Below are 26,782 nucleotides of genomic sequence, written 5' to 3'. Positions count from 1 at the left end.
GAACACAGAGTGCTGGGGTGATTCAGTGGGTCAGGCAGCATCTCCGGAGGTCATGGAAGGTTAAAGGAGATGTGTGGGGCAAGTTTTTTTTTAAGCAAAGAGTCGTGGGTGCCTGGAACGCGCAGACAGGGGTGGTGGTGGTGGTGGAGATAGTGGTGTTTCAGAATCTTTTGGATATTGATACAAATATGGAAGCAGGCTGGCAAGGTGGTGCAGTGGTAGAGTTGCTGCCTTAAAGCGCCAGAGACCCAGGTTTGATCCTGACTACGGGTGCTGTCTGTGGAGTTTTACGTTCTCCCCGTGACCTGCTTGGGTTTTCTCAGGAGCTTCAGATTCTTCTCACACTCCAAAGACATACTGGGTTGTAGGTTAATTGGCTGCTGTAAATTGCAAATTGTCTCAAGTGTGTAGATTTACAGGATAATTGCTGGTCAACGCAAACTTGGTCGGCTGAAGGACCTGTTTCCTGCTGTATCTTTAAACTAAACTAAACTAAACATAGGGAATAGATGGATATGGAACACACGCAGGCAGAGGAGATTATTTTATCATGGCATTATGGTCAGTTCAGACATTGTGGGCTGAATGTCTTGTTCCCGCACTGTACAGTTCTATGTTTCATTGCATCTGTAATAACTTAGAGAGAAAATGTAAAATATGATGTAGTTATAACAAATAGGTTGTGCTTGTCCCACACAAGCTGTTCTCTCTCCCTCTCTCTCTCTCTCTCTCTGTCTCTGTCCTCTCTCTGGCACACTATGTTCATTAATTAAAAATTGAAGGACCTTTCATTGAAAACTGACTTTTTGTTCAACTAATACTGGAGTTTGTTTCTAATTACTTCTGATGGTTATTTTCAACTCTGCTTCAACTATAGGTTTTAAACGCTGTTAGTAAGGTGGGACGCTGTTATTAACCGTTGTACATCCTGATATTAGATTCACAAATCACATTTTCAGCATTGTCACGCATTTTGTTTGGGAAGTTATCATAAAGATTATCCATTTTGGAGTATAATATGTAGTTTAATCTTTGTTGTTTCTATCTTTTCGACTTTATACTTTTGGCACAATTCCACGCAGCTTGCATCATCTGAAGCCAATAGTCTGCATTTCTTGCCTTTGCCAGAAGGATAGATTAAAGTCTAATTCTTTATTTGCTTATTGCTTTAAATATTTTATACAGAGTTGTAGGCGCCAGGAATGCCTTGCCGGCGGTTAGTTTAGTTTATTATTGTAACGTATACCGAGGTACAGTATACCGAGGTACGAGGTATTGTAACGTATACCGAGGTACAGTGAAAAGCTTTTTGTCCTTTTGTTGCATGCTATCCAATTAATAAAAAAACTGGATAGCACTTCACCCACAGAGCGTTAGTCTAGTTCTTGGGGGTGGTATTTAGTTCCATCTCCAACCCTCGCCCCCCCCCCCCTCCCCCGGCATCCCCCATCTGTGATGCCGATGCCCTTCAGTGAGGTGGTGGATTTTAGGTCTTGTTCAATGAGTTGCATGGTGTTTCCAGGTCATATAGCATGGAAATGGGTCCTTCTGCGTGTTAGTTAGCGAGGCTTCAGCAGCGGGCGCAGCGAGGACTCTTTCGTCGCGAAGCGCTCCGTTCGCTGGCCCTGGAGAGGAGCTCCGACCGCCGGCCCTGCGGTCTGTGGTGCCTACACCAACCTGAAGCCGCGGTCTCCGGTGGGGGAGGCACCGATTCAGGACTTACCTGGACTTACCTTGTCTGTACATCTGGACGCCCGCAGCGGCGACTGCGGAGGGTTGAGGTCCCGACCACGGGGGAAAATGGACGACTGGCCAAATTTTATGCCTTCCACCACAGTGATGAATGCTGTGGTGGATGTTTGTGTTAAATTTTTATCGTGTATTGTGTGTTCTTTTTTTATTGTACCGCTGCTGGCAAATTAATTTCACTTGCACTTTATGTGTAAGTGACGAATAAAACTTGACTTGACTTGACTTCGGCCCAACTTGTCCAAACCGACCAACATGTCCCAACTACAATAATCCCACCTGCCTGCATTTGGCCCATATCCCTCTAAACCAGTCCTATCCATGTACCTCCCTGAAGGTTTCTTAAACATTGTGATGGTATCTTCCGCAACTACCTTCCAACACCTACTACCCTTTGTGTAAACAAATTATTTCGACCCCCCCCCCCCCCCTCACCTTAAATCTATGTCTTCTGGTTCTTGGTTCCCCTACTCTGGGCAAGAGACTCTGTGTGTCTGTCTGATCTATTCCTCTCACCATCAGTCAGAATTCATGGTTGAGATACGAGTGCAAAGTCTGTGCTGCAGCGCCAGTTCCTCATGTATCTGTTGTTTTAAGGAAGATATTGTCAACCTACAATCTGTGGCTACCAATCAAGGATTGAACCCGTGTCTCTGGTGCTGTGAGGCAGCAACTCTACCGGTGCGCCACCATGCTGGCCTTTCATCATATTGGCAATTTTTGTATCACTGGCATTTTGCTGGTGAAGGGGAGAGGAGAAGAGAAGAGTTCCAGATTTCCATTTCCATTGGTCTGAGAAGTTTTCTGAACGGACGAGTTGTGAAGGTGATGATCCCCCCCGTGGGTCCAGTGTTTGGCATCAACGGTTGTATTGTGTGTTGGCAGGTCATCAAGTGCAGAGCGGCGGTGGCCTGGGAGGCGGGAAAGCCCCTGTCCATCGAGGAAGTGGAGGTTGCCCCCCCTAAAGCACATGAAGTTCGCATTCAGGTATGGAATGAAACCCTTCACTCAACAATGTAAACATTTCATTCTCAATAGTTTAGCTTACAATACTTCCATTTATTATTGTCACGTGCCATTGAGTCAACACTGCCCTTCAATTATGGCTCATCTATCTTTCCCTCTCAACACCATTCTCCTGCCTTCTCTCCGTAACCCTTGACACCCTTAAAATCAAGAATCCATCAATCCTCTGCTTTAAAAATAACCAATGACTTGGCCTCCACAGCTGTCTATGGCAATGTATTCCACAAATTCACCACCCACTGGCTGAAGAAATCTCCTTTCTAAAAGTACATCCTTTTATTCTGTGGTTGCGCCCTCTGGTCCTCCCACTAGGTGAAACATCCTCTCCACATCCACTCTATCCAGGCCTTTCACCGTTTCCCTGTTTAACGAGGCTGTGATCTTTACCTGACAGGTTGTTGCCACCGGAGTCTGCCACACCGACTCCTTCACTCTGAGCGGTGCAGACTCAGAGGGGCGCTTCCCTGTCATTCTTGGCCATGAGGGAGCTGGCATCGTGGAGAGTGTTGGGGAGGGAGTCACCTCCTTCAAAGCAGGTAAAGAATTGCAAAGAAAGACCTCGCACTTTTCACATTCTTCTCCGAAAGAAGGAAAACGTAAATACAAGCAGCACGGTGGCGCAGCGGTAAAGTCGCTGCCCTACAACAGCGGAGACGCGGGCGGGTTTGACCCTGACTACTGGTGCTGTCTGTACAGAGTTTCTACGTTCCCACTGTGACTGCGAGGGATTACTCTTGAGTGCTCCAGTTTCCTCCCATATCCCATAGATGTGCAGGTTTAGAGATGAATTTGCTTCTGTAAATTGTCCCTAGTGTGTAGGATAGAACTAGTGTACAGGATGACCGCTGGTCAGCACGGACCATGTGGACCGAAGGGCCAGCTTCCAAGCTGCATCTCTAAACTAAACTAAACAAAACAAGTGTTGCAAAAGGTACAGTGTAGAGACAGCATGGAAACAGGTCCTTCAGCCCAGCAAGCCTATGCTGACCATTGAACACCTGTTCACACTAGTTCTATGACACTAAAGTTGGTGTAAATATCGAAGATGGTTATCAAAAATTTCAGCAAGATCGTGATCTGTTGGGCGAAAGGGCTGAGGAATGGTTAATGAAGTTTAATGCAAATAAGTGAGAAGTGTTGTATTTTAGGAAGTCAAAACAGGACAGGACGATTACAGTGAATGGCAGTGTTGTAGTACAGAGGGATCTAGGAGTGCAGGTACATAGTTCCTTGAAAGAGGTGTCGCAGGTCGATAGGGTGGTCAAGAACACTTTCGGTATATTGGCTTTCATCAGTCAGGGTATTGAGTATAGATGTTGTGATGTTATGTTACAGTTGTACAAGGCATTGGTGAGGCCACATTTGGAGTATGGTGTTCAGTTTTGGTCAACCTGCTATAGGAACGATGTTGTTAAGCTTGGACAGGTACATGGGTAGACTTGGACCATCTCCAACATCTCCCTACCGTTTCTTGATCTCACCATCTCCATCACAGGAGATAGACTATCGACTGACACTTATCCTAATGACTGCTGACTGTCACAGCTATCTAGACTACATATTTTCCCACCCTGCTTCCTGTTGAGACTCTATCCTCTACTCCAAATTCCTCCGTCTACGCCACATCTGCGCCCAAGATGAGGTATTCCATACCAGGACATCTGAGATGTCCTCATTCTTTAGGGAATTATGGCTCCCCTCTTTCATCATAGATGAGGCCCTCACTAGGGTCTCCTCGATATCCCGCAGTTCCACTCTTGCTCCCCCTACCTCCAGTTGCAACTTCCTGGTCAACTCGTCCCTTCCCACCCAAACCAACTCCCCCTCGCCCCCCCCCCCCCCCCCCCAGGTACCTTACCATAGTCATCCTGCTAGTTCCACTATTTGCATCCATATATCCCTTCATTATCACCTCTTCCACAGCCAACAATGAATGGACATTGCGGGCTCCACCTTTCCTTGGTAATCGGTGCTGGCTCTGATTTGTTCTAAATCATTTCATATCGCTAGTTTCCCTCCCCCATGACTCTCAGTCTGAAGAAGGGTCTCAACCTGAAATGTCGCCAATGCCATTTCTCCAGAGATGCTGCTTGAACCTCTGAGTTACTCCAGCATTTTGTGTCTAACTTGTGTGCAGCTTCTTCCTCTACACTCAGTGCTGTATGAGCGTGACAAACACACTTGCTGATGGATGGATGAAGTGAGGCCTTCAGTTTTGTCTAATGTAATGTTCTCCTGTTGCAGGTGATCGAGTGATTCCACTTTACATACCACAGTGTGGGGAATGCAAGTTTTGCCTGAATCCCAAGACCAATCTCTGCCAGAAGATCAGGTTACTAATTACTCTTCTTCTTTGTTCCGCTCATGAGAATGAACTAGCTTAATGTTGCCACAAAGCAATAAACAGAGCACTCTAGGACCAAAATGAGATTAGTAAAAGTGAAAGGGAGAACACTTCACGTATTGGCATAATCCAACCAAAATCCACAGGAGTGTTCCTTTGATCTGAACAGCCTCCACCTGTTCCTGTAAAGCTTTAAAATCCAAATCTTTAATCCTTTTATTCTGGTACGTTGGTGCATGCAAACCAAAATCCTACAATTAAGATGCAAGGAAATGTATGCTGTCTTTGTGAATTGATATCAAAATTGGAAAGTGGTACACAAGGAACTGCAGATGCTGGAATCTTGATCAAAACACAAAGTGCTGGAGAAACTCAAAGGGTCAGGCAGCATCTGTGGAGGGAATGGACAGACGACCTTGCAGATCGGGACCCTTCTTCAGATTGATTGGAGTCGGGAGGTGAATACTGGAGTAGTATTGGGACGGGATGAAGCCTGGCAAGTGATAGGTGGATGCAGGTGAAAGTGGTTTGATTGGCAGATGGGAGGAGTAAGTGACAGGCCGCAGGTAAAGAGGAGACAAATGGATGGTTGATAAGAAGAGAAGGAGTGAAATGTCAAGCCGGATGAAAGGGGAGAGAGGAGGAAAGGGAAATATTAGACTTGGGAGGGGGAGAGGAGCAGGGTGACTGGGGTGGTGGGAGAAATGTGTGTGCACAGGGGTTGTGGGAATGTTGTCTTGGTCCTGCACTAGAGGGTGAGACAGGTTCACATGCATCTCCTTTAACTTCATCTTCTGCATCCTCCAGATTCCTTGTCCAACCTCATCTACTTTATCCGGTGTTCCCGATGTGGCCTCCTGTACATCGGCGAGACCAGGCATTGTTCTAGAAACATTCATTAAAGAAACTTAAATGCAAATTCTGTTGACCAGGACATGATTCTCCAAGTCTGGATGAATCTTATGAATGTGATTGGTGGTAAAGTTATTATTAATGAATATCTCACTGATCTTCCTTAACTAACTTACTACCTCAGTACAGCACAGGAACAGGCCCTCCAGCCCACATTGCCAAACATAATGCCTAGTTAAACTAATCTCTTCTTGCACGTGATCCATGTCCCTCCATTCCCTCATATCCACGTGTCTGTCCAGAGCCTCTTAAATGTCACTATTGTATTTACCTCCACCACCACCCCAGGCAGCACATCCCATGCATCCACCACTCTCTGTGTAAAAAACCTTGCCCCGCACATCTCCTTTAAACTTTGCCCCTCTTTCAGATGTTGGTGGTGGGTGTATGGAACGAGCTGCTGGAGGAAGTAGTTGAGGCAGCTACTATCATAACTTTTCATGATAGACAAAAAAGCTGGAGAAACTTAGCAGGTGAGGCAGCACCTCACTTATAACTTTTAAGAAACATTTAGACAGGCACATGGATAGGACTGTATGACTCTATGTTAAAACACAGCCTAGGCACAAGGAACCAAGGCAGGTTGTCAAAGGATACCACGTGTTGGATTAACTCAGTGGGCAAGGTAGCATCTGGAGAACACGGACAGGAGACACTTTGGATCTGAAGAAGTCCTGACCCGAAATGTCACCTATCCATATTTATCGACATGCTCCTTGAACAGTCTTTTGGGAACGTGGATGGGTGGCGTTTTGGGTTAGGACACTTCTTCAGACTGAAGGGTCCTGCCACAAAACATCACCTATCCATGTTCTTCAGAGATGCTGCCAGACCTGCTGAGTTACTCCAGTACTTTGTTTTTTTTTGTAAATCAGCATCTGCAGTTCCTTGTTTCTACCTGGTGTCTTTTTCTTAGAGCAATATCCTATTGACAGTTTCTTCCCAGCAGTTGGGCAACGGAACCATCCCACCAACAACTGACCTACCATCTATCTCATTAGACACCCTTGGTTATCTTTAATCGGACTTTACAGGATCTTGCACTAAATGTTATTCCCTTTATCCTGTATCTTTACACTGTGGACGGATCGATTGTAATCATGTCTAGTCTTTCCGCTGACAGGTTAGCTTGAAACAAAAAAGCTTTTCACTGTTTCAGCTTTTCAGGGCGGCACAATGGCACAGCAGTAGAGTTGCTGCCTTGCAGTGCTAGAGACCCGGTTTGATCCTGACCTCAGGTGTTGTCTGTACTCCTGTGACCTTGTGGGTTTTCTCTGGGTGCTCCGGTTTCCTCCAAAGACGTGCAGGTTTGTAGGTTTAAGAAGGAACTGCAGATGCTGGAAAATCAAAGGTACACAAAAATGCTGGAGAAACTCAGCCGGTGCAGCAGCATCCATGGAGAGAAGGAAATAGGCAACGTTTCGGGACGAAACGTTGCCTATTTCCTTCGCTCCATAGATGCTGCTGCACCCACTGAGTTTCTCCAGCATTTTTGTGTACCTTCAGGTTTGTAGGTTGATTGACTTCTGTGAATTGTCCCTAGTGTGTAGGATAGAACTAGTGTGCAGATGATCATTGGTTGGTGTGGACTCAGTGGGCCGAAGAGCCTGTTTCCACGCTGTATCTCTAAAAAAAACGGAACCTCGGTACACGTGATGATAAGCTAGACTAGACTAAACTATTGATGGTGGAATTGTGATTTGATTGATATCTTTTTGTTGATGGGTTGCTTATTTTCTTGCTCTTCCACAGGGTGACCCAAGGGCAGGGTCTGATGCCAGATAAGACCAGCAGGTTCACTTGTAAAGGCCAGCAGCTCCACCACTACATGGGGACCAGTACCTTCTCCGAATACACGGTTGTTGCTGACATTTCCCTGGCTAAGATAGACCCCGCGGCTCCGCTGGATAAAGTCTGTCTGCTGGGCTGCGGCATTTCCACCGGCTATGGGGCAGCTCTCAACACTGCCAAGGTACTAACTCTCCGCGTAACGTTTCTGATCTTCCCTATCTTCGATGCAGTTCTGGTCCAGAAATGAGCCATTACTCAGTCTGAAGAAGGGTCCTGACACTTAGTTACTCCAACAGTTTGTGATTGTATTCATGTATAGTATTTTCTGATCTGATTGGACAGCATGCAAAATTATGCTTTCACCTTGATACACGTGACAATAATAAACCTAAACTATCTTTGGTGAATTAAATGGGAAACAGTCAGAACACAAACTCTAGCACAAACTCTCGTTCATAACGAGAGGAGTTGAGTACAGGAACACAGAGGTCCTTCTGCAGTTGTACCGGGTCCTGGTAAGATCGCACCTAGAATATTGTGTACAGTTTTGGTCTCCTAATTTAAGGAAGGACATTCTTGCTATTGAAGGAGTGCAGCATAGGTTCACAAGGTTAATTCCCAGGATGCCGGGACTGTCATATGATGAAAGAATGGAGCGACTGGGCTTGTATTCACTGGAATTTAGAAGGATGAGAGGGTACCTTATAGAAACATATAAAATTATTAAGGGGTTGGACACGCTAGATGCAGGAAACATGTTCCCCATGTTGGGGGAGTCCAGAACCAGGGGGTCACAGTTTAAGGATAAGGGGTAGGCCATTTAGGACTGAGATGAGGAAAAATGTTTTCACGCAGAGAGTTGTGAATCTGTCTAATTCTCTGCCTCAGAGGGCGGTGAAGGCTGGTTCTCTGGATGCTTCGAGAGAGAGTTACATAGAGTTCTGAGGGCGAGTGGAATCAAGGGGTATGGGGAGAAGGCAGGAACGGCGAACTGATTGTGGAAGATCAGCCATGATCACATTGAATGACGATGCTGGCTCGAAGGGCTGAATGGCCTACTCCTGAATCTATTGTCTACGTACAGGTATCTATGTAAGAGGTAGGCCAAAGGAGAAAATACAGAGCACAGAATGTAGTTCTCGGCATTGTAGCACATCAGTTCCATTGACAAAGTCCAATGTCCGCAATGGGGTAGAGGTGAAACGCGCAGTACCCTAGCTTATGGAAAGACAGTTCAGAAGCCTGATAATAAAGGGGAAGAAGCTGTTTCTGAGTCTGGTGATGCGCGCTAACAAGCTTCTGTATCTTCTGCTGGATGGGAGCAGGGAGGACCGGCACAAACTCAAAGGTTTAGGTTTATTGTCACGTGTACCAATGCACAGAGAAAAGCTTTGTTTTGCATGCTATATAAACAGATCAGATATGCTGGACATGAACACAATCAAGTCAAACTCAAGGACAATAAGTGGAGCAAAGGGGAAGATACAGAGTGCAGAATATAGTTCTCAGCATTGTACCCTCGCTTGTCCAATCTCCCCCTCTAGTTCAGGCCCTCAAGTCCTGGCAACATCCTTGTAAATCTTTCCAGGTTAATGACATCTTTCCTCTTGCAGGGTGACTAAAATTAAACATACGATTCCAAATGTGGCCTCACCAACAACTTGTACAGCTGAAATATAACATCCAACCTCTATACTCAATGCCCTAGACCTTCATGCCAAAGGTTATCTTCACCCCATCTAGCTGTGACGCCACTTTCAGGGAACTATACACTTGTACTCTTAGATCCCCCTCCTCAACAACATTCCATATGGCCATACTGTTCATTGTGAAGGGTCCTGCCTGGGTTTGACTTCCCAAAATTCAACACGTCACACTTTTCCGAAATAAACTCCATTCGCCATTTTTCAGCCCAATTACCATTCAAACTAAGCATGTTGCACTTGTCATAGAGATACAGAGCATGGAAACAGGTCCTACCGAAGGTAGACAAAAAATGCTGGAGTAACTCTAATAGGCAGTACAGGTGCACAACCTTTTATCCGAAAGCCTTGGGACCAGACACTTCTCGGATTTCGGAATTTTTCGGATTTCCGAATGGAAGATTTTTAGCGTAGATTAGGTAGGTAGCGCGGGCGGCTTGAAAAGTCTGGAGCGGCTGCCTCCTCCCCGGAGACCGGGGAATCATTGTAAATCATTGCTTAAATGTTAGTCAGTTAGTTTGGAGGGATTTTATGTGGTGGGGGGGGGGAGATGAAGGGGGAAACTTTAATCCTTAGTCCCCTACCTGGTCGGAGAGGCGGGGAGCGGGCGATGCCTTACCGGGTCGCCGTGCAGTAAGCTCCGGAGCGCTGTGGCCGCCGACTCCCAACATCGCTGAGCTGGGGGCTGCGGGCGTTCGGCCGCGGGCGGCGCCGGTTGAGGCTCCGACCCCGGCAACTCTACCCCTGGCTGCGCGGCGCTCCAAATCCACCGCCGCCCGCGGCCGGACGCCCGCAGCCCCAGCTCCGCGATGTTGGGAGTCGGCGGCGTCGCAGCGCTGGGATACCAGCGGGGAGCGGGCAATGCCTTACCGGGTCGCCGTGCGGTAAGCTCCGGAGCGCTGTGGCCGCCGACACACAACATCGCTGAGCTGGGGCTGCGGGCGTCTGGCCGCGGGCCGCGCTGGATTTGGAGCGCCGCGCAGCCAGGGGTAGAGTTGCCGGGGTCGGAGCTACAACCGGCGCCGCCCGCGGCCGGACGCCCGCAGCCCCAGCTCCGCGATGTTGGGAGTCGGCGGCCACAGCGCTCCGGAGCTTACTGCACGGCGACCCGGTAAGGCATTGCCCGCTCCCCGCCTCTCCGACCAGGTAGGGGGACTAAGAATTAACGTTTCCCCCTTCACCCCCCCCCCTCACATAAAAGCCCTCCAAACTAACTGACTAACATTTAAGCAATGATTTACAGATGTTTAAGTGTCTCCGGGGAGGAGGCAGCCGCTACAGTAGTACAGACCTGGGTTGACCGTGGGTCGTTTCGGGTCAAGTTTGGCGCCAAACGCGAGCTTTGGTGTGCAGACGACATCCTGGAAAAAATGTCCGGTTTTCGGAGCTTTTCGGTTTCCGGAACTCCGGATAAAAGGTTGTGCACCTGTATCTCTGGAGAGAAGGAATGGGTGACGTTTCAGGGTGAGACCCTTCTTCAGACTTTGAACTACCGAATCCAGTCCAGTCACCCTTTACACTGATCATACATTAATCCCGTTTTATTTTGCAAACTGTTCTCATTCTCACACCACCATCCACCTCTTTTACCACTCCCTACACCACAGATTTTACCACTCCCTACACCATAGAGGCAATTTACAGAGGGCAATTAAACTACAAACCCGCACATCTTTGGGATTTAGGACAAAACCAGAGCACCCTGCAGAAGCCCCGTGGTCACAGGGAGAACGTGCAAACTCCACACACACAGACAGCGCTGTGTGGGGGGGGGTAGGATCGAACCCTGGTCTCTGATGCTATGAGGCAGCAACTTTACCACTGCTGCGTGCTAAGCTAATGTCCATGCATTCTCAAAGGTAGCATGTAAGTGGTTAAAATGGCATCTAGAATGCATTTATTTATTTGGAGCACAAGAAATAGGAGCAGTTGATTATGTGTGGAGTGAGGAGGTACAGATTGAGGTGGCGCAGTGGTAGAGTTGCTGCCGCGCAGTGCCAGAAACTATTTCAATCCTGACTACGGGTGTTGTCTGTGTGGAGTTTGTACGTTCTCCATATGACAGTGCGGGGTTTTTCCAGGTACTCCAGTTTCCTCCCACATCCCAAGGACGTGTAGTTTGTAGGTTTGTTACCAGTGGTTCTGTTGTGATTAAACTGAGGGAAGAGCTGATCTGCTCCGGAAATGTGTTGTGTTCTTCACTAAACTCCTCGATCTGTCTGCCGGCTGACTTTACCTCCACTCCTTGAACCACAGGTCGAACCGGGCTCCACGTGTGCGGTGTTTGGACTGGGTGGCGTGGGTCTTGCCGTTATCATGGGCTGCAAGGCCGCCGGTGCCTCGCGGATCATTGCTGTCGATATCAACAAGGACAAGTTCACTAAGGCTCAAGAGTTTGGTGCGACTGAGTTTGTGAACCCCAAGGACCACGTCAAACCCATTCAGGAGGTCTTGGTGGAAATGACTGACGGCGGAGTGGACTACTCCTTCGAGTGTATTGGCAACGTCATGACCATGGTGAGTGATAGACCTTGTTTTTGTTGGTCTGAAGAAGATTCTCGACCCGAAACATCGCTAGTTTAATTTATTATTGTCATGTGTAACGAGATACAGAGAAAATCTTTTAATTGTGTGCTATCCAGTCAGCAGAAAGACTATACATGATTACGATCAAGCCTTTCGCAGTGTACAGATACGGGATAAAGGGAATAACGTTTAGTGCAAGATAAAGTCCACTATCGATTAAAGATAGTATAAAGGTTTCCCCATGAGGTTGATGGGAGGTTAGGACGGCTCTCTAGTTGGTGAGAGAACGGTTCAGTTTGAATTGAATTGAATTGAATACCTTTATTGTCATTCAGACCTTACAGTCTGAACGAAATTTCGTGCCTGCAGTCATACATACAATCATACAATAATAAACAACAATAAACACAAATTAACATCCACCACAGTGTATCCTCCAAGCACTGTGGTGGAGGCAAAAATCTTAGGGCTGCAGTCTCTTCCCTCCTCTTCTCCCTCTGCGCTGAGGCGATTCCCCACCGGGCGATGGTACAAACAGTCCCGCGGCTCACCGAACCCCGCGAACGGGCCGGTTCAAACACCGCGGCCCGGGGTGGTCGAAGCTGCCGCCCTCCAGTCCAGCGGACGCAGCCGCTGGCCCGCGGCTGAACCCAGGACTCAGGTCGCCGCCGCCAGAACGCCGTCCCAGCCACCGGAGCACCGTTCCAGCCCCGAGCCGGATCGCCCTCACGTGAGTGCCGTTCCTCCCTCGAGCTGGGCCGCTCCGACGGGAGCGCCATTCCACCCTCGAGCTGGGCCGCTCCGACGGGAGTGCCATTCCACCCTCGAGCTGGGCCGCTCCGACGGGAGTGCCGTATCTCCCTCGAGCTGGGCCGCTCCGACGGGAGTGCCATTCCACCCTCGAGCTGGGCCGCTCCGACGGGAGTGCCGTATCTCCCTCGAGCTGGGCCGCTCCGAAGGGAGTGCCGTTCCACCCTCGGGCTGGGCCGCTCCGACGGGAGCGCCACAGCCACTCACGGGAGAGTCTCAGCCCCTCGCCAGTCCGCCTTCACGGGAGCGTCACAGCCCCTCACGGGAGCGCCGTTCCAGCCCCGAGTTGCCTGATAACAGCTGGGAAGAAACTGTCTCTGAATCTTGAGGTGTATGTTCTCACACTTGTGTACCTCTTGTCTGATGGGAAGGGGAGACGAGGGGTGAGACTGGTCCTTGATTACGCCGATGGTCTTGCCGAGGCAGCGTGAAGTGAAGATGGAGTCAATGGAAGGGAGATTTGGTTTGTGTGATGGTCTGGGCTACGTGCACAACCCTGCAATTTCTTGCAGCTTAAGCATGTTCTCCAGAGATGCCGCCTGACCTACTGAGTTACTCCAGTACTTTGTGTCCTTTTGTGTATTAACCAGTCTCTGCAGTTCTATGTTTCTACTTTTAGACCCTGTTCCTCATCACCCTTCAAGTCAAAGTAATACACACAGTAACCGGCTCTTTGGTCTAACTAATCCAGGGTGCCCTATCAAAGCTAGTCCTGCCTGCTTGTATTTGGTCCATATCCCTCTCTAAGCCTTTTCTATCCATGTACCTGTCCAAATGCCTTTTAAATGCTGAAATAAGGAACTGCAAATACTGGTTTACATAAAAAGACACAAAATGCTAGAGTGACTCAGCAATTCGTGTTCCTAATAAATCTTTCTCCTCTCACAAGCTCATGTCCTCTGGATTCCCCTACTCTGGGTAAAAGACTCACCCTATTCACCCTATCTATTCCCCTCATGATCTTAAACATCTCCATAAGATCGCCCCTTACCCTCCTGCACTCTAAGGAATAAAGTCCTAGCCTGCCCAAACTCTCCCTATAGCTCAGCCTCTCGAGTCCTGGCAACATCCTTGTAAATCTTCTCTGCATTCTTTCCGGCTCAATAATCATCCTCTAGTAGGGTGCCCAAAACTGACTACAATACTCCAAACCTCTCTTGGGTTAATAGTGATCGCTGAACATGAGTGTGTGTTTTGTAGCTGAGTGGAGCTGCCATGGTTTCATTGTACTTGCCTGGGTGAAAGAGTTTTCCAGGAAAAAAAAGTCAGATATTCAGCCCATTGACCCTATTCTGCCACTTGATAGCATCATAGCTCACCTTTCTTTCAACCTCATTTATGTACCCTGACTCCATAACTCTCGCATCCTGAACAAAAAGCCATAAAACTCAGTATGTAACAATATTATGAGGCACATACTGGGAATATGAGATTTAGAACGGTATAGCACAGGAACAGGCTCTTTGGCCCACAACGTACCTGCCGATCATGAGAAATTAATCTCTTCTGCCTGTATGTAATCCATATACCTCCATCCATGTGCCCATCCAAAAATCTTGTAAAACGACATTATCATATCTGCCTCCACCACTAACATCAGCAGCACATTTCAGGCACCCACCACCCTCCATTGCTACAGTTCTCTTCATCAGTGAAACCTCCTCAGTGCATCCCAGATCCTGCACCCTATAACGCTGGCCTCCTAGACGTCCATGACTTCAATCATTCTGTCACTGGCACTTGTCAAAGGCCCAATTTCTGGAATTCCCTCCTGAACCCTCTCTGTCCAGACACCACTCCCTCCCTCTTGCAACGCTACATTAAACTGACAGAGCTTTTGACCATCTAACCCAATTAATTAATTGGTATTGGTTTATTAATGTCACATCTACTGAGATACAGCTGCTAACGTAACCATTCTATCACCAACTAGAGAGCGGTCCTGACCTCCCATGTTCCTCAGAACTATCTTTAATTGGACCTTACTGTACTTTATCTTGCACTAAAAGTTATTCCCTTTATCCTGTGCGGATGGCTTGATTGTAATCATATATTGTCTTTCCGCTGACTGTATAGGGCATGGCAAAAAAAGCTTTACACATTACCTCGGTGCACTAAACGAACCAAAACTGAAAGAAGTTTGCGTGCTTTCCAATCAAATCATATCATCAATCAAGCCATACAGGTAGTGCAAAGAGAAAAATACCAGATGGCAGAATATAGTACAACCATGTAGCATGACAGTGACAGAGAAAGTGCAAGAACGCAGGTTAGAAGATCCAGGTTTATGGGAGGAACGTTCAGTAGTCTGATAACAGCGAGGAAGAAGCTGCTCCTGAATGTGATGCTACGGGCTTTCAAGCTTTTGCATCTTCCCGATGGGAGTGGAGAGAAGAGGGAACAACCGGGGTGTGAGCAGTGCTTGATTTTGTTGGCTGCTTTCTTGAGGTAGCATGAAGCACAGATTCATCATGGAATTGGGTTGGTTTGCTCCTTGACCTATAAATGGAAGGTGCTGTTGCTATTAAACCCGTGTCATTTTCACACACAGATTGGTGGGTATTTGGAATGAGCTGCTGGAGGCGGTAGGCACTACAGGCAGGTACTATAATAACATTTAAAAGGCACTTGGGCAGTCTTGGTACATGGATAGGAAAATTTTGAGGGAAACGTCGGCAAATGGGACTAGCTTTGATGGGGAATCCCGTTTGGTATGGATGACTTGGGCTGAACAGCCTGTTTCTGTGCTGGATGACTTGAAGGCAGAGAAGGAAGAAGGTCTAGAAATAGAAACAAATAACTGTAGATGGGAAGAGGCAGGGAGTAAGAACATAGATGGGGTGTCCTGGTCATCACGGACGTGTTGGTGCTGAAGGGCCTGTTTCCGTGCTCAATGACTACATTACTTTTTTAAACTTGTACTGTTTGCTGTTTTTCTCTTCCCCCACCACCCTTTTAACGCCATGATAAACCATTGCAGAGAGCGGCCCTGGAAGCTTGTCACAAGGGCTGGGGAACCAGCGTCATCCTAGGGGTGGCGCCGTCCGGCCAAGAGATTGCAACTCGCCCCTTCCAGCTGATCACTGGCCGTGTCTGGAAAGGATCAGCGTTTGGAGGTAACGTCCGGGCATTGCCGTTAAGCGGGTAGAGCCACTGTCTCACAGCGCCAGAGACCCGAGATAACACGTTCTCCCTGTGACCATGTGGGTTTCTTCTGGGTGCTCCGGTTTCCTCCCATGTCCCAAAGACGTGCAGGTTTGTGGGTTAATTGGCTGCTGTAAATTGCCCCAAGGGAATGGATGAGAAAGTGGGATAATGTAGACATTTACGGGTGATCGATGGTTGGCATGGACTCGAGGGGCCGAAGAGCCTGTTTCCATGCTATGTCTCTAAATAAATTAATGGGTACAGAGAAAATTTATAAGAATGGCGCCAGGACTCAAGGGCCGGAGCTACAGGGAGGTTGGACAGGCTAGGATTTTATTCCTTGGACCTCAGGAGGATGAGGGTGATCTTGTAAAGGTAAAAAAATCATGAGGGGAATAGATTGGATGGAATGCAGAGCCTTACAAATGCCTAGAATGCACTGTCATAGAAAATAGGTGCAGGAGTAGGAGAATCATTCGGCCCTTCGAGCCAGCACTGCCATTCAATGTCATGGCTGATCATCCAAAATCAATAGCGCATTCCTGCTTTTTCCCCATATCCCTTGATTCTGTTCGCTCTAAGAGCTAAATCTAACTCTCTTGAAAACATCCAGTGAGTTGGCCTCCACTGTCTTCTGTGGCAGAGAATTCCACAGATTCACAACCTCTGGGTGAAAAGGTTGTTCCTCATCTCAGTCCTAAATGGCCTTCCCCTAATTTGTAAATTGTGATCGCTGGTACTGGGCTCCCCCAACATGGGGAACATTTTTCCTGCATCTAGCCTGTCCAATCCCTTAAGAATTTTATGTTTCTATGAGATTCCCTCTCATTCTTCTAAACCAGGGCTGCCAACATTGGGCGAGAGTTGGGAGTGAGAAATTGCGAGAGACCAAGCCCGAGGTAACATAGCGATGGGGGGGGGGGGGGTGGGGGAAGGTGTCCCCTCTCCCATTAGTACGGAACTTTTGCATTTTTCAGCTTGAAATTGTGCAATATGGTGCATACTCTAGCGAGTTTTTTTAACCTATACTTGAATGCAATATATATGCTTTAAATTGGATTAGCTATGAATAAGGTTAGAGTAAATTAAATTCCTAATTACATTCCACAGGATGGTAGGGAATTCCCCCCAGCAGGTAGCGTATCTGGGACATGTTTTCACACTGTATCACTATGACTACATTATACCTCCACCATGCATGAATGCTTCAAAATCAAGTGGTGGAGTTTTATTGCCATATACTCAAGCATAAAAACATAGAAAATAGGTGCAGAAATAGGCCATCGGCCCTTCGAGCTAGCACTGCCGTTCAATATGATCATGGCTATTCATCTAAAATCAGTACCTCTTTCCTGTTTTTCCCCATATCCCTTGCTGTCGTTAGCCCCAAGAACTAAATGTAACTCTCTTGAAAACATCCAGTGAATTGGCCTGCACTGCCTTCTGTGGCAGAGAATTCCACAGATTCATAACTCTGTGTGAAGAAAGTATGTTCTCATCACAGTCCTAACTACCCCCCCCCTTTATTCTTAAACTGTGACCCCTGGTTCTGGACTCCCCCAACATCGGGAACATTTTTCCTGCAGTTACAGTAAGTGAAAATCTAGCAGGCAAGCAGGATGCTTTCTCCCAACAACTCCATTTGAAGTCCACTATCTTCCATCGTTTCTACCCAGTGCTTGGTACTTCCAGCAGCCACTGGTTGTCCTCCAGGATGCACCGAGCCGCAGCCTGATCCATGCCGGTCACCTGGGTGAATTTGGCATAGAGACTCTCACGGCAGCGGCGCAACGCTTCCGACGCCTCCGACAGCCCGGGACTCTTCCATTGAGGCTGGTCCATGGCCGGAGCTGCAGTGAGCGACTCGCCAGCCCGGCAAACACTCGCCAGCCCCGCTCCCCGTCCGCACCTGCTTCCAACACCCGCGGCCCATGCAGTTGATATGAGTTTTGAAATTTTTGTTGATCACATAATTTCTCACAACAGAGCGAGAGAAATTTGTGATCAGCGTGAGAATTTGGCGAAATGCGTGATTCTCACGCTCAATGCATGGGAGTTTGCTCCCCTCTCGCTCTCCCCTCCCTCTCTCTTCTCCCCCCTCTCTTCCCTTCTCTCTCCCCCTTCTCTCCCTCCCCCTCTCCCTCTCTCTCCCCCCTCTCTCTCTCTCCCTCCCACCTCTCCCCCTCTCTCACGTCCCCTCTTTCCTCTCTCTCTCCCCTCTCTCTCCCGTCTCTCCTCTCTCCCTCTCTTTCCCCTCTCTCTCACCCCTCTCTTTCGCTCCCTCTCTCCCCCTCTCTTTCTTCTCTCTCCCTATCTCTCTCCCCTTCTCTCCCTATCTCTCTCTCTTCTCTCTCCCCCTCTCTCTCTCTCTCTTTCTCCCTCCCTCCCTATCTCCCCCTCTCTCTCCCTCCACACACTCTCTCCCCCTCTCTTCTCTCTCTCACCTCTCTCTCTTCCCCCTCTCTCTCCTCTCTCCTCCTCACCTCTCTCCCCTCTTCCCCACCTCACTCTCCCCCTTGCTCTCTCTCCCCTCTCTCTTTCTCCTCTGTCTCTATCTCCTCTTTGCCTCCCATCTCTCTCTCTTTCCCCCTCTCTCTTTCCCTCTCTCTCCCTCTTCCCCCTTTCCTTCTTCCCCCACTCTCTCCCATTCTCTCCTACCCTCTCCACCCCCTCTCTCTTCCCTCTCTCACTTCCCCCCCTCTCCCACCTCACTCTCCCCTACCTCTCTCTCCCCTCTACCCCCCCCCTTTTCTCACTCCATTCACGCCCCCTCTGTCTCTCTCCTCTCACCCCCTCTCTCCCCACTGTCTCCCTGTCTCCTTCCTCTCTCTCTCTCTCTCTCTCTCTCTCTCTCTCTCTCTCCACCTCCCTATGAGAGTCTGTCCCTTCGGCACGTCGGAGACGGCGCTTCCGACGGCCCGGGACTCTCGTATTGTCCGGAGTGCTTCATGGCCGGAGCTGCAGCGAGCCCCGCAAACACTCGCCAGTCCCGGCTCCCCACATCTGTTCCCGCCGCTGGTTCTGCTCCCATCCCTCCCTCAGCTCCGGCTCTCCAACACCCGCAGACCATGCAGTTTATCTGACTTTTGAAATTTTCGTTGATCACCGAATTTCTCACCACAGAGCATGAGAAATTTCTGATCAGCGTGAGGGCGTGAGAGCTTGTCTGAGGGCGTGATTCTCACGCTCAAAGCGTGAGAGTTGGTAGCCCTGTTCTAAACTCCAGTGAATACATCCAGTTGACCCATTCTTTCATCATATGACATTTCCCGCATTCCCGGAAATTAACCTGGTGAACCTACGCTGCACTCCCTCAATAGCAAGAATATCCTTGCTCAAATTAGGAGACCCAAACTGCACACAATACTCCAGGTGCGGTCTCACCAGAGCCCTGTATAACTGCAGTAGGACCTCCTTGCTCCTGAAACTTAAATCCACTCGCAATGAAGCCAACATGCCATTAGCTTTCTTCACAAGCAGGTCTCGGTGCACCTCCCCTTTTCCTAATCTGACACCATTCAAATAATAATTTGCCTTCCTGTTCTTGCCACCAAAGTGGATAACCTCATATTTATCCACATTATACTGCATCTGCCATGTATCTGCGCACACCCAACCTATCCAAGTCACCTTGCAGCCTCATAGTATCCTCTTCGCAGCTCACACTGCCACCTAGCTTGTGTCATCCGCAAACTTGGAGATGTCAGGGTTTGTTGTGGAGGCAAATACTATAAGTGGCATAGAGGAAAGCAAATGGATATGCAGGTAATGGAGGGAAATGGATTATGTCCAAGCAGTTTGACTTGGCATCATGTTTGGCACAGTTATTTTGTGCTGAAGAGCCTGTCCTGTGCTGTACCGTTCTACATTCTATATGAGCTGCTCCTGCAGTCCTTTTTGGTGAACTCATTCCAATCATTGGCAACTGTGGCACAGCGCCAGAGACCCGGGTTTGATCTTGACTACGGGTGCAGTCTGTGTGGAGTTTGTACATTCTCCCTGGGACCGCGTTGGTTTTCTCTGGATTTTCTCCCACATTCCAAAGACGTGTAAGTTTGTCGGTTAATTGGCTTCAGTAAAATTGTCCCCTGGTGTGTAGGATAGTGCTGGTGTATGGTTGATCGCTGATTGGCATGGGCCGAATGGCCTTTTTCCATGCTGTAACTCTAAAGAAAAGCTGTCTTGATGTTTGATGCGTTTGTCTTTGTGTCACAGGATGGAAGAGTGTGGAGAGCGTTCCCAAACTGGTGAAAGATTACATGGATAAAAAATTGAAGGTGGACGAATTTATAACTTTCACGCTCCCGTTAAAAGAGATCAATAAGAGCTTTGAACTCATGCACACTGGGAAAAGGTTAGTGGTTAAGTCTTTACTGAAGTGATTGATGTGGCTCAGTGGAAAGAGGTTCTGAAACCTGAGCTCAAATCTAGCTTGGTTTAAGATATGGCATGAAACGGGCTGTTCTGCCCACCGAATCCACACTGACCATCGATCACCCGTTCACTTTAGTTTATTGTCATGTGTACCAAAGTACAGTGAAAAGCGTTTTGTCGCGTGCTATCCAGTCAAAGAAAGGACTATCCATGATTAAAATAGAGCCGTCCACGGTGTACAGATACAGGATAAAGGGTACAACATTTAATGCAAGATAAAGCCTGATTAAAGATAGTTCAAAGTTCTATGTTACCTCATTTTCACAACCATTTGTTACTCACCATGGATAATTTTAGAGGCCAATTAAACCCATATGTCGTTAGGATATGGGAGAAAACCCACATGGTCGTGGGAGGAAATGCAAACTCAACAGCCAGTAGCCAAGGTCAGTATCAAACCTGGATGTTTGGTGCTGTGAGGCAGCGTCTCTACCAACTGTACCACTGTACTACCTGTAGCTTGCTGCAGCTATGTTCTGGGGAGTAGTGCGGTGTCAGGGTGTAATCTCTATGGCAAGATCTCTATGTCACCATGGTAGATGCAGAAGATCCATGCAGTAAAGTTGGGACATTGACATTTTAAAAATATTTATCCCTCATTTTGATGGGACAAAGGATCTAATTAATGTTTCTGGGAGCTTAACATAGAATTGGCCTCTGTAAAATTACTCCTTGTGTACAGGAAGCAGCCGAGAAAGTGATATAACATAGAACTAGTGTGAACAAGTGGTTGATGGTAGGCGTGGGCTTGTTGGGTCAGAAGGCCTGTTTCTGCACTGTATCTCCACGTGCCGTACTGTCGGGTTGCATCACAATACTGTTTGGGAGCTGCTCTGGCGAAGACAGAATGCGGTGATTTGTAGACGTAGCCTAGTCCATCACACAGACCAGACTCCCATCTACATTTCACGTTGCCTCTGGAAAGCAGCTAACATAAATTTAAGACTTGTCCCACCCCAGTCATTCCTCCTTCTCCCTGCACCCGTCTGGCAGAAGGTACAGGAGCTTAAAAGTGAGCAGAACCGGATGTGGGAATAACTTCCCATCTGTTCTGAACAATCCTTCGATAGGTTAGGGTACTGTCCAGTTCACCTCTACCCAATTGCGGACATTGGTTTATGGAACTGATGCACTACAACGCTGAGAATTATATTCTGCACTCTGTATGTTTGGGTAGCTAAACGTTGTCTTTTCTAGACAACATTTTGGGTTGGGACGATTCTTCAGACAGATAAACAGTTCCATTCAAAATGTTGCCTGTCCATTCCCTCCACAGATACTTGAACCGCTGAGTTCCTGCAACACTTTGTGTTTTGATCTTTTTCCCTTGAGATTGTTATTTTAAGTTCAACTGTAATATGGCTGTTTGTTGAAAACAAGTTGCATTTTTTTAGGGTGCGGGAGTAAAAATTTGGTGTTGTCTTGTACACATAGACAAAAACTACAGAAATGAGCTGCAGACGCTGATATACAAATCAAAGTGCTGGAGGTTAGGCAGCATCTCTGGAGAACATGGATAGGTAATGTTTTATGTCAGAACCTTTCTTCAGACCCAAAACTATAGCTGTAGTGGAGAGAAAGGCTGAAATTACTCAGCATGTCAGGCAGCATCCGGGGAGAGAGAAGCAGTTAAAAATTCTGGCTGGAGAGACTGCACAAGGACTGCTGCAGAAATGGAAAAAGGGTGATCAAGAATATTGAGTCAATTACAATAACGTACAATAATAACCCATGAGCAAGGCAAATCTTAACGTAAAAAATCTGATGCATCATAAAATCCATGGCTCAACTTGCTTAACTTTGCATGATACACCAAGGAAAATAAATAACGAACTTTTGAACAATTATATCTCGTTCAATCTAATCCTTTGTTTTCTCTTTATTTTTAAAGCATCCGAAGTGTCCTCTTATTTTAAAGTCACACCGGAACCAGTTTTTTAACCGTCCGTGGAGTCTTGATCAGTGTGGAGAAAAAACTCGTGGAAAATTGCCTTTAAACGCTTTTGCTTTTCTCTTTATATACTTCAATACTTTAATAATTCTTTGTCATCTGTTTCAGAGAATCTATAGAAACATAAAAAACATAGAAAATAGGTGCAGGAGTAGACCATTCGGCCTTTCAATATGATCATGTCTGAACATCCAAAATCAGTACCCCGTTCTGGCTTTTTCCCCATATCCCTTAATTCCTTTAGCCCTAGGAGCTAAATCTAACTCTCTTGAAAACATCCAGTGAATTGGCCTCTGCTGTCTTCTGTGGCAGAGAATTCCACAGATTCACAACTTTCTGGGTGAAGACGTTTTTCCTCATCTCAGTTCTAAATGACCAACCTCTTATTCTTAAACTGTGATCTCTGGACTCCTCCAACATCAGGACAATTTTTCCTGCATCTAACCTGTCCAATCCTCTTAAGAATTTTCTGTTTCTATAAGATCCCCTCTCATTCTTCCAATTCCAGCGAATACAAGCCCAGTCAACCCATTCTTTCATTGTTGTTGTCAACCCAATCATGAACGGTGTAACTCCTGTCACGGACACACTTTTGCAAATTAAAATTACTTCAAAATACATTTACTTTGTTGTGTGGGATTTTTGAGTATCACGGCTGCGGCAGAGGTCCCTGCAGTAATGGCAACATTTGCAGAGCGTTACATGTAAGTGGTCTCCATTAGCAGTTGAGATATATTAGAGATAGCGCAGTGGGTAGAACTGCTGCGTTACAGCGGCAGGAACCCGGGTTTGATCCTGATCTCTGGGTGCAACGGTTTCCTCGCACATCTCAAAGACGTGCAAGTTTGTAGGTTAATTAACCTCTGTAAAATTGTCCCCACTTAGTTTAATTTTGTTTAGAGATACAGCACGGAAACAGGCCCTTAGGCCCACCGAGTCCACACTGACAAGCAATCGCTGCACACTAACACTATCCTACACCCACTAGGGACAATGTTTACATTTATACCAAGCCAATTAACCTACAAACCTGTACTTTGGAGTATGGGCGGAAACCAAAGTTCTCTGAGAAAACCCATGCAAGTCACAGGGAGAACGTACAAACACCGTACAGGCAAGCACCCGTAGCCAGGATCGAACCCGGGTCTCAAGCTCTGTAAGGCAGTAACTCTACCGCTGCGCCAACATGCCGTGGTACTGTAAGGAGTGGGTGAGAAAGTGGGATAAGCTAGAATTAGTGTGACTGGCTTAGTTTGTCATGTGTACCAAGGTACAGTGAAAAGCTTTTGTTGCATGCTAACCAGTCTGCGGAAAGACTACACATATTACAATCGAGCATCCACAGTGAACAGCAGTTCTACCAGCTGCATCACTCTGTACAAATCATGATTGGATTTAGATGGATCCCCACCTTTTAATTGATTTGTTAACAACCATGTGACAGTGATTGACAGGGATTAGCTGTAATGTAGACAATGTTTAGTTACGAGTTGGAATGAAGTGGCTGAAACGGCTGTTTCTTCTACAGAGGCATAAGTGGACTATGAGGGGGATGGTGGATGGAGAGAGGTAGTGATCAATATTGGTAGTGGCCAATATTTATCACTCATTAATATTGAGGGGTGGCACAGTGGCTGCCTTACAGGTGACCGAACGTGCACGGTAGGCAGTGGAGCCCCGCGACAGGGGCCTGCGTCCGGAGCCTGGGGCAACGGAGTCTGCGTCCGGAGCCTGGGGCAACGGAGTCTGCGTCCGGAGCCTCTTTCTGTGACATCTCTCTCAACTAAACTAAAAATAATCCGTGACTTCATATTCATTGGTGGGGGCATGGTTTAATGATGTGAATGACCTATTTCGTGGCTGAGGAGAAGTCGCCAGTTCACCAAACCACAATGTACCACCCTTGTTCAACAGGGTTGAACGTAAACATGCAGTGAGCTACAAGTAAGAATGTAATCACATATAGTCTCTTGCTGGCTGGATAGCTCACAACAAAAAAGCTTTTCACTGTACCTCAGTACACGTGACAAACTATACTATGCGAAAGGCTATGGGGTAGAAAGTTAGAGCAGGGCAGAGAACAGTGGAGATGGCAAGGTGGGTGCAGGTTGATTGAGAATTCTGAAGGCTGGGGTAAAAGGCCAACAGAAGCAGATGCAAAACATTTAAAAGACACATGTACATGGACAGGAATGGTTACGAGGGATACGGGCAAACAGGCAAATAGGACATTTGTACAAGAATGATGGATGAGTTGGGTCGAACGGCATGTTTCTGTGCAATCACACTTATGGTCTGAAGCAAAGGTGGCACAAAAACCCATATCAGGCTCAGAATTTAGTTGAAAACTCACCAATCAGAATAGGAAACAAGGTGCTATGCACTGCAGGTGGTGAGTGGGGTCAGAGGAAAGAGACCAGGGAGAAGATCAGAAAGTGAATTCTAAAGCTGCTAAAATATGCAATCTTTGATATTGGAGCTAGAGCCTTGAACTCTGATTTAGGCACATTAAGTGCACAGAAATTGGGATTTCATTTAATGGAGCGCTGGAGGCTGGGAGGTGATCTTTTAAAGAGGTGTATAAAATCATAGGGGGCATTGTTAGCATGAATGCAGTCTTTTAAAAAAAAAACTAGAGGGCATGGGGAAAAATAAGAAACTCGAGGGACAACTTTTTTCACACAGGATCCTGGGTATATAGAACGATCTGCCGGAGAAGGTAGTTGAGGCAGGTTCAATAACATCTAAAATGTTAAAACCCTGCATTAATATTTTTGTACATGCAAAATCAGGAAATTTATTTTATGCAGAGTGTGCAGAGAGTGAATGGACCAACTCAATACTCCTGCACAAAAATGTCTTAGTCAAAAATTTATCACACCTTAATCGGCAAGAACACATGCATGACTGAATAAACAATCAGATACTGCCTTTATTCCATTTGGCAAATTATCTTCAGCATGTCAAATGAACGGAGTTATTCCAGCACCATTTTTACCACCGTAACATTGCCAGGAAAGATTGCAACAGATTTTAAGGAAATTTAGTGCATTGTGAATAACTAATCCCTTTAACTGTTGCTTAAGAGAAAGCAGTTTTTCACATAAATTCACCAATCCCCAAGACAGTAATTCATAAATGACCAAGTTGCCTGCTTTAACACTCATCTCTAATTGTTAAAAACAGTCAGCTGTCATGAGGGACAGGGGAAGTGGCATATTTCAGTTTTAATCGTACAATGTTTTAATCATACCTCTACCTCTGTCCCATGGAACAAAACGTTTGATGGTTAAGGAAGCGATTATCTTTTCAAACACGTCTTCAGCTCAAAATATCACAAACAGCAAGCTACCACTATGTAACCAGGATAATACTAAAACTGCTGTTTTAGATGGAGTTTTTTTTCATATAATGGAAGGAGTATGTAATCAGCTTTCTACACATCATGTGATCTGAAGTTTAAATTCAGTAAGAGGGTTGCATTAAAGTTTTAAGAGAATATCTCATCCTGTCCCATTCCAAATTTCAATTTCCTATCAGCAATGCAGAATTCATAAGCAGCATTTAACGAAGAAAAGACGATGATTTACTCATTTGTTAAAACTATGGTTTGTCCAATCACGACAAAGTTAGTAACTTTCCATCTGTGCAAAAGTTAGGTGTGTTGATGTAGAATCATCGTCATACTGCATGAAAACAGGTTTTTCATCCCACTGCGACCTGCATGCTCTATCTGCCTGTGATTAGCCCATAATCACTTAAAACTTATCCTGTCCAAATGTCTTTTAAATGTTTTGATAGTACCTGCCTCAACTACCTCGTCCAGCTGTTCGATCCAAACATGTGAAAAAATTGTCCCTCAGGTTCCTGTTAAATCTTTTTCCCCCCTCACCTTAAACCTATGTCCTCTGGTTCTTGATTCCCATAAAAGACTACATGCATTCATCCTATCAATTCCCCTCATGATCGTATATGAAAAAAAGTCAACAAAGCATCAAAAAATTTAAAAATCTGTATCTAATTAGAAATCATTGTATGATTAGCAAGTTTATAGTTGCAATCGTGCCTCATTTGTTGCCGGCCCTGATTTGTTCTGGTTTCTTCTTACTTCCAGTTCCTAACCCAACAATCAGAATGAAGAAGGGTCCAAACCCAAAAAGTCCCCTACCCATTTTCTCCAGAGATGCTGCCTGACCCACTGAGTTACACTAGCATTTTATGTATGAACCAGCATCTAAGTTCCTTTTTTATTACGTTTATAATTAATTGGTTTGTCTGAAGTCACAGTTTATGCCACCATTTTCACACAAGCATGTTCATGGGAAGGTGGCTTTTAGAAGCTGGTAACATCTTCAGTTTCTGTTTAAACAATAGCCCACAGTCCACGGA

General features: G+C 46.7%; 1 protein-coding gene across 2 annotated transcripts in view; it reads left to right on the top strand.

The window, feature by feature from the left end:
* Positions 1 to 23,013, top strand: part of LOC116974361 (alcohol dehydrogenase class-3) — a 24,927-nt gene extending 1,914 nt beyond the window's left edge. The window contains exons 2-9 of one of the 2 annotated variants that reach the window (XM_033022739.1): positions 2,635 to 2,736; positions 3,170 to 3,311; positions 5,020 to 5,107; positions 7,784 to 8,003; positions 11,782 to 12,042; positions 15,842 to 15,977; positions 20,224 to 20,362; positions 22,334 to 23,013. In XM_033022739.1, coding sequence (XP_032878630.1) covers positions 2,635 to 2,736; positions 3,170 to 3,311; positions 5,020 to 5,107; positions 7,784 to 8,003; positions 11,782 to 12,042; positions 15,842 to 15,977; positions 20,224 to 20,362; positions 22,334 to 22,358 — 1,113 coding nt within the window. In that variant the 3' untranslated portion in view covers positions 22,359 to 23,013. Of the gene's footprint in view, positions 1 to 2,634; positions 2,737 to 3,169; positions 3,312 to 5,019; positions 5,108 to 7,783; positions 8,004 to 11,781; positions 12,043 to 15,841; positions 15,978 to 20,223; positions 20,406 to 22,333 lie in introns of those variants that run through there. The other variant, XM_033022731.1, reaches the window with a different exon arrangement.
* The last annotated feature ends 3,769 nt before the right edge of the window (positions 23,014 to 26,782 follow it).

The sequence above is a fragment of the Amblyraja radiata genome, chromosome 1, assembly GCF_010909765.2.
Source record: "Amblyraja radiata isolate CabotCenter1 chromosome 1, sAmbRad1.1.pri, whole genome shotgun sequence".
NCBI lineage: Eukaryota > Metazoa > Chordata > Chondrichthyes > Rajiformes > Rajidae > Amblyraja > Amblyraja radiata.
This window is presented reverse-complemented; position numbering and strand designations above follow the sequence as displayed.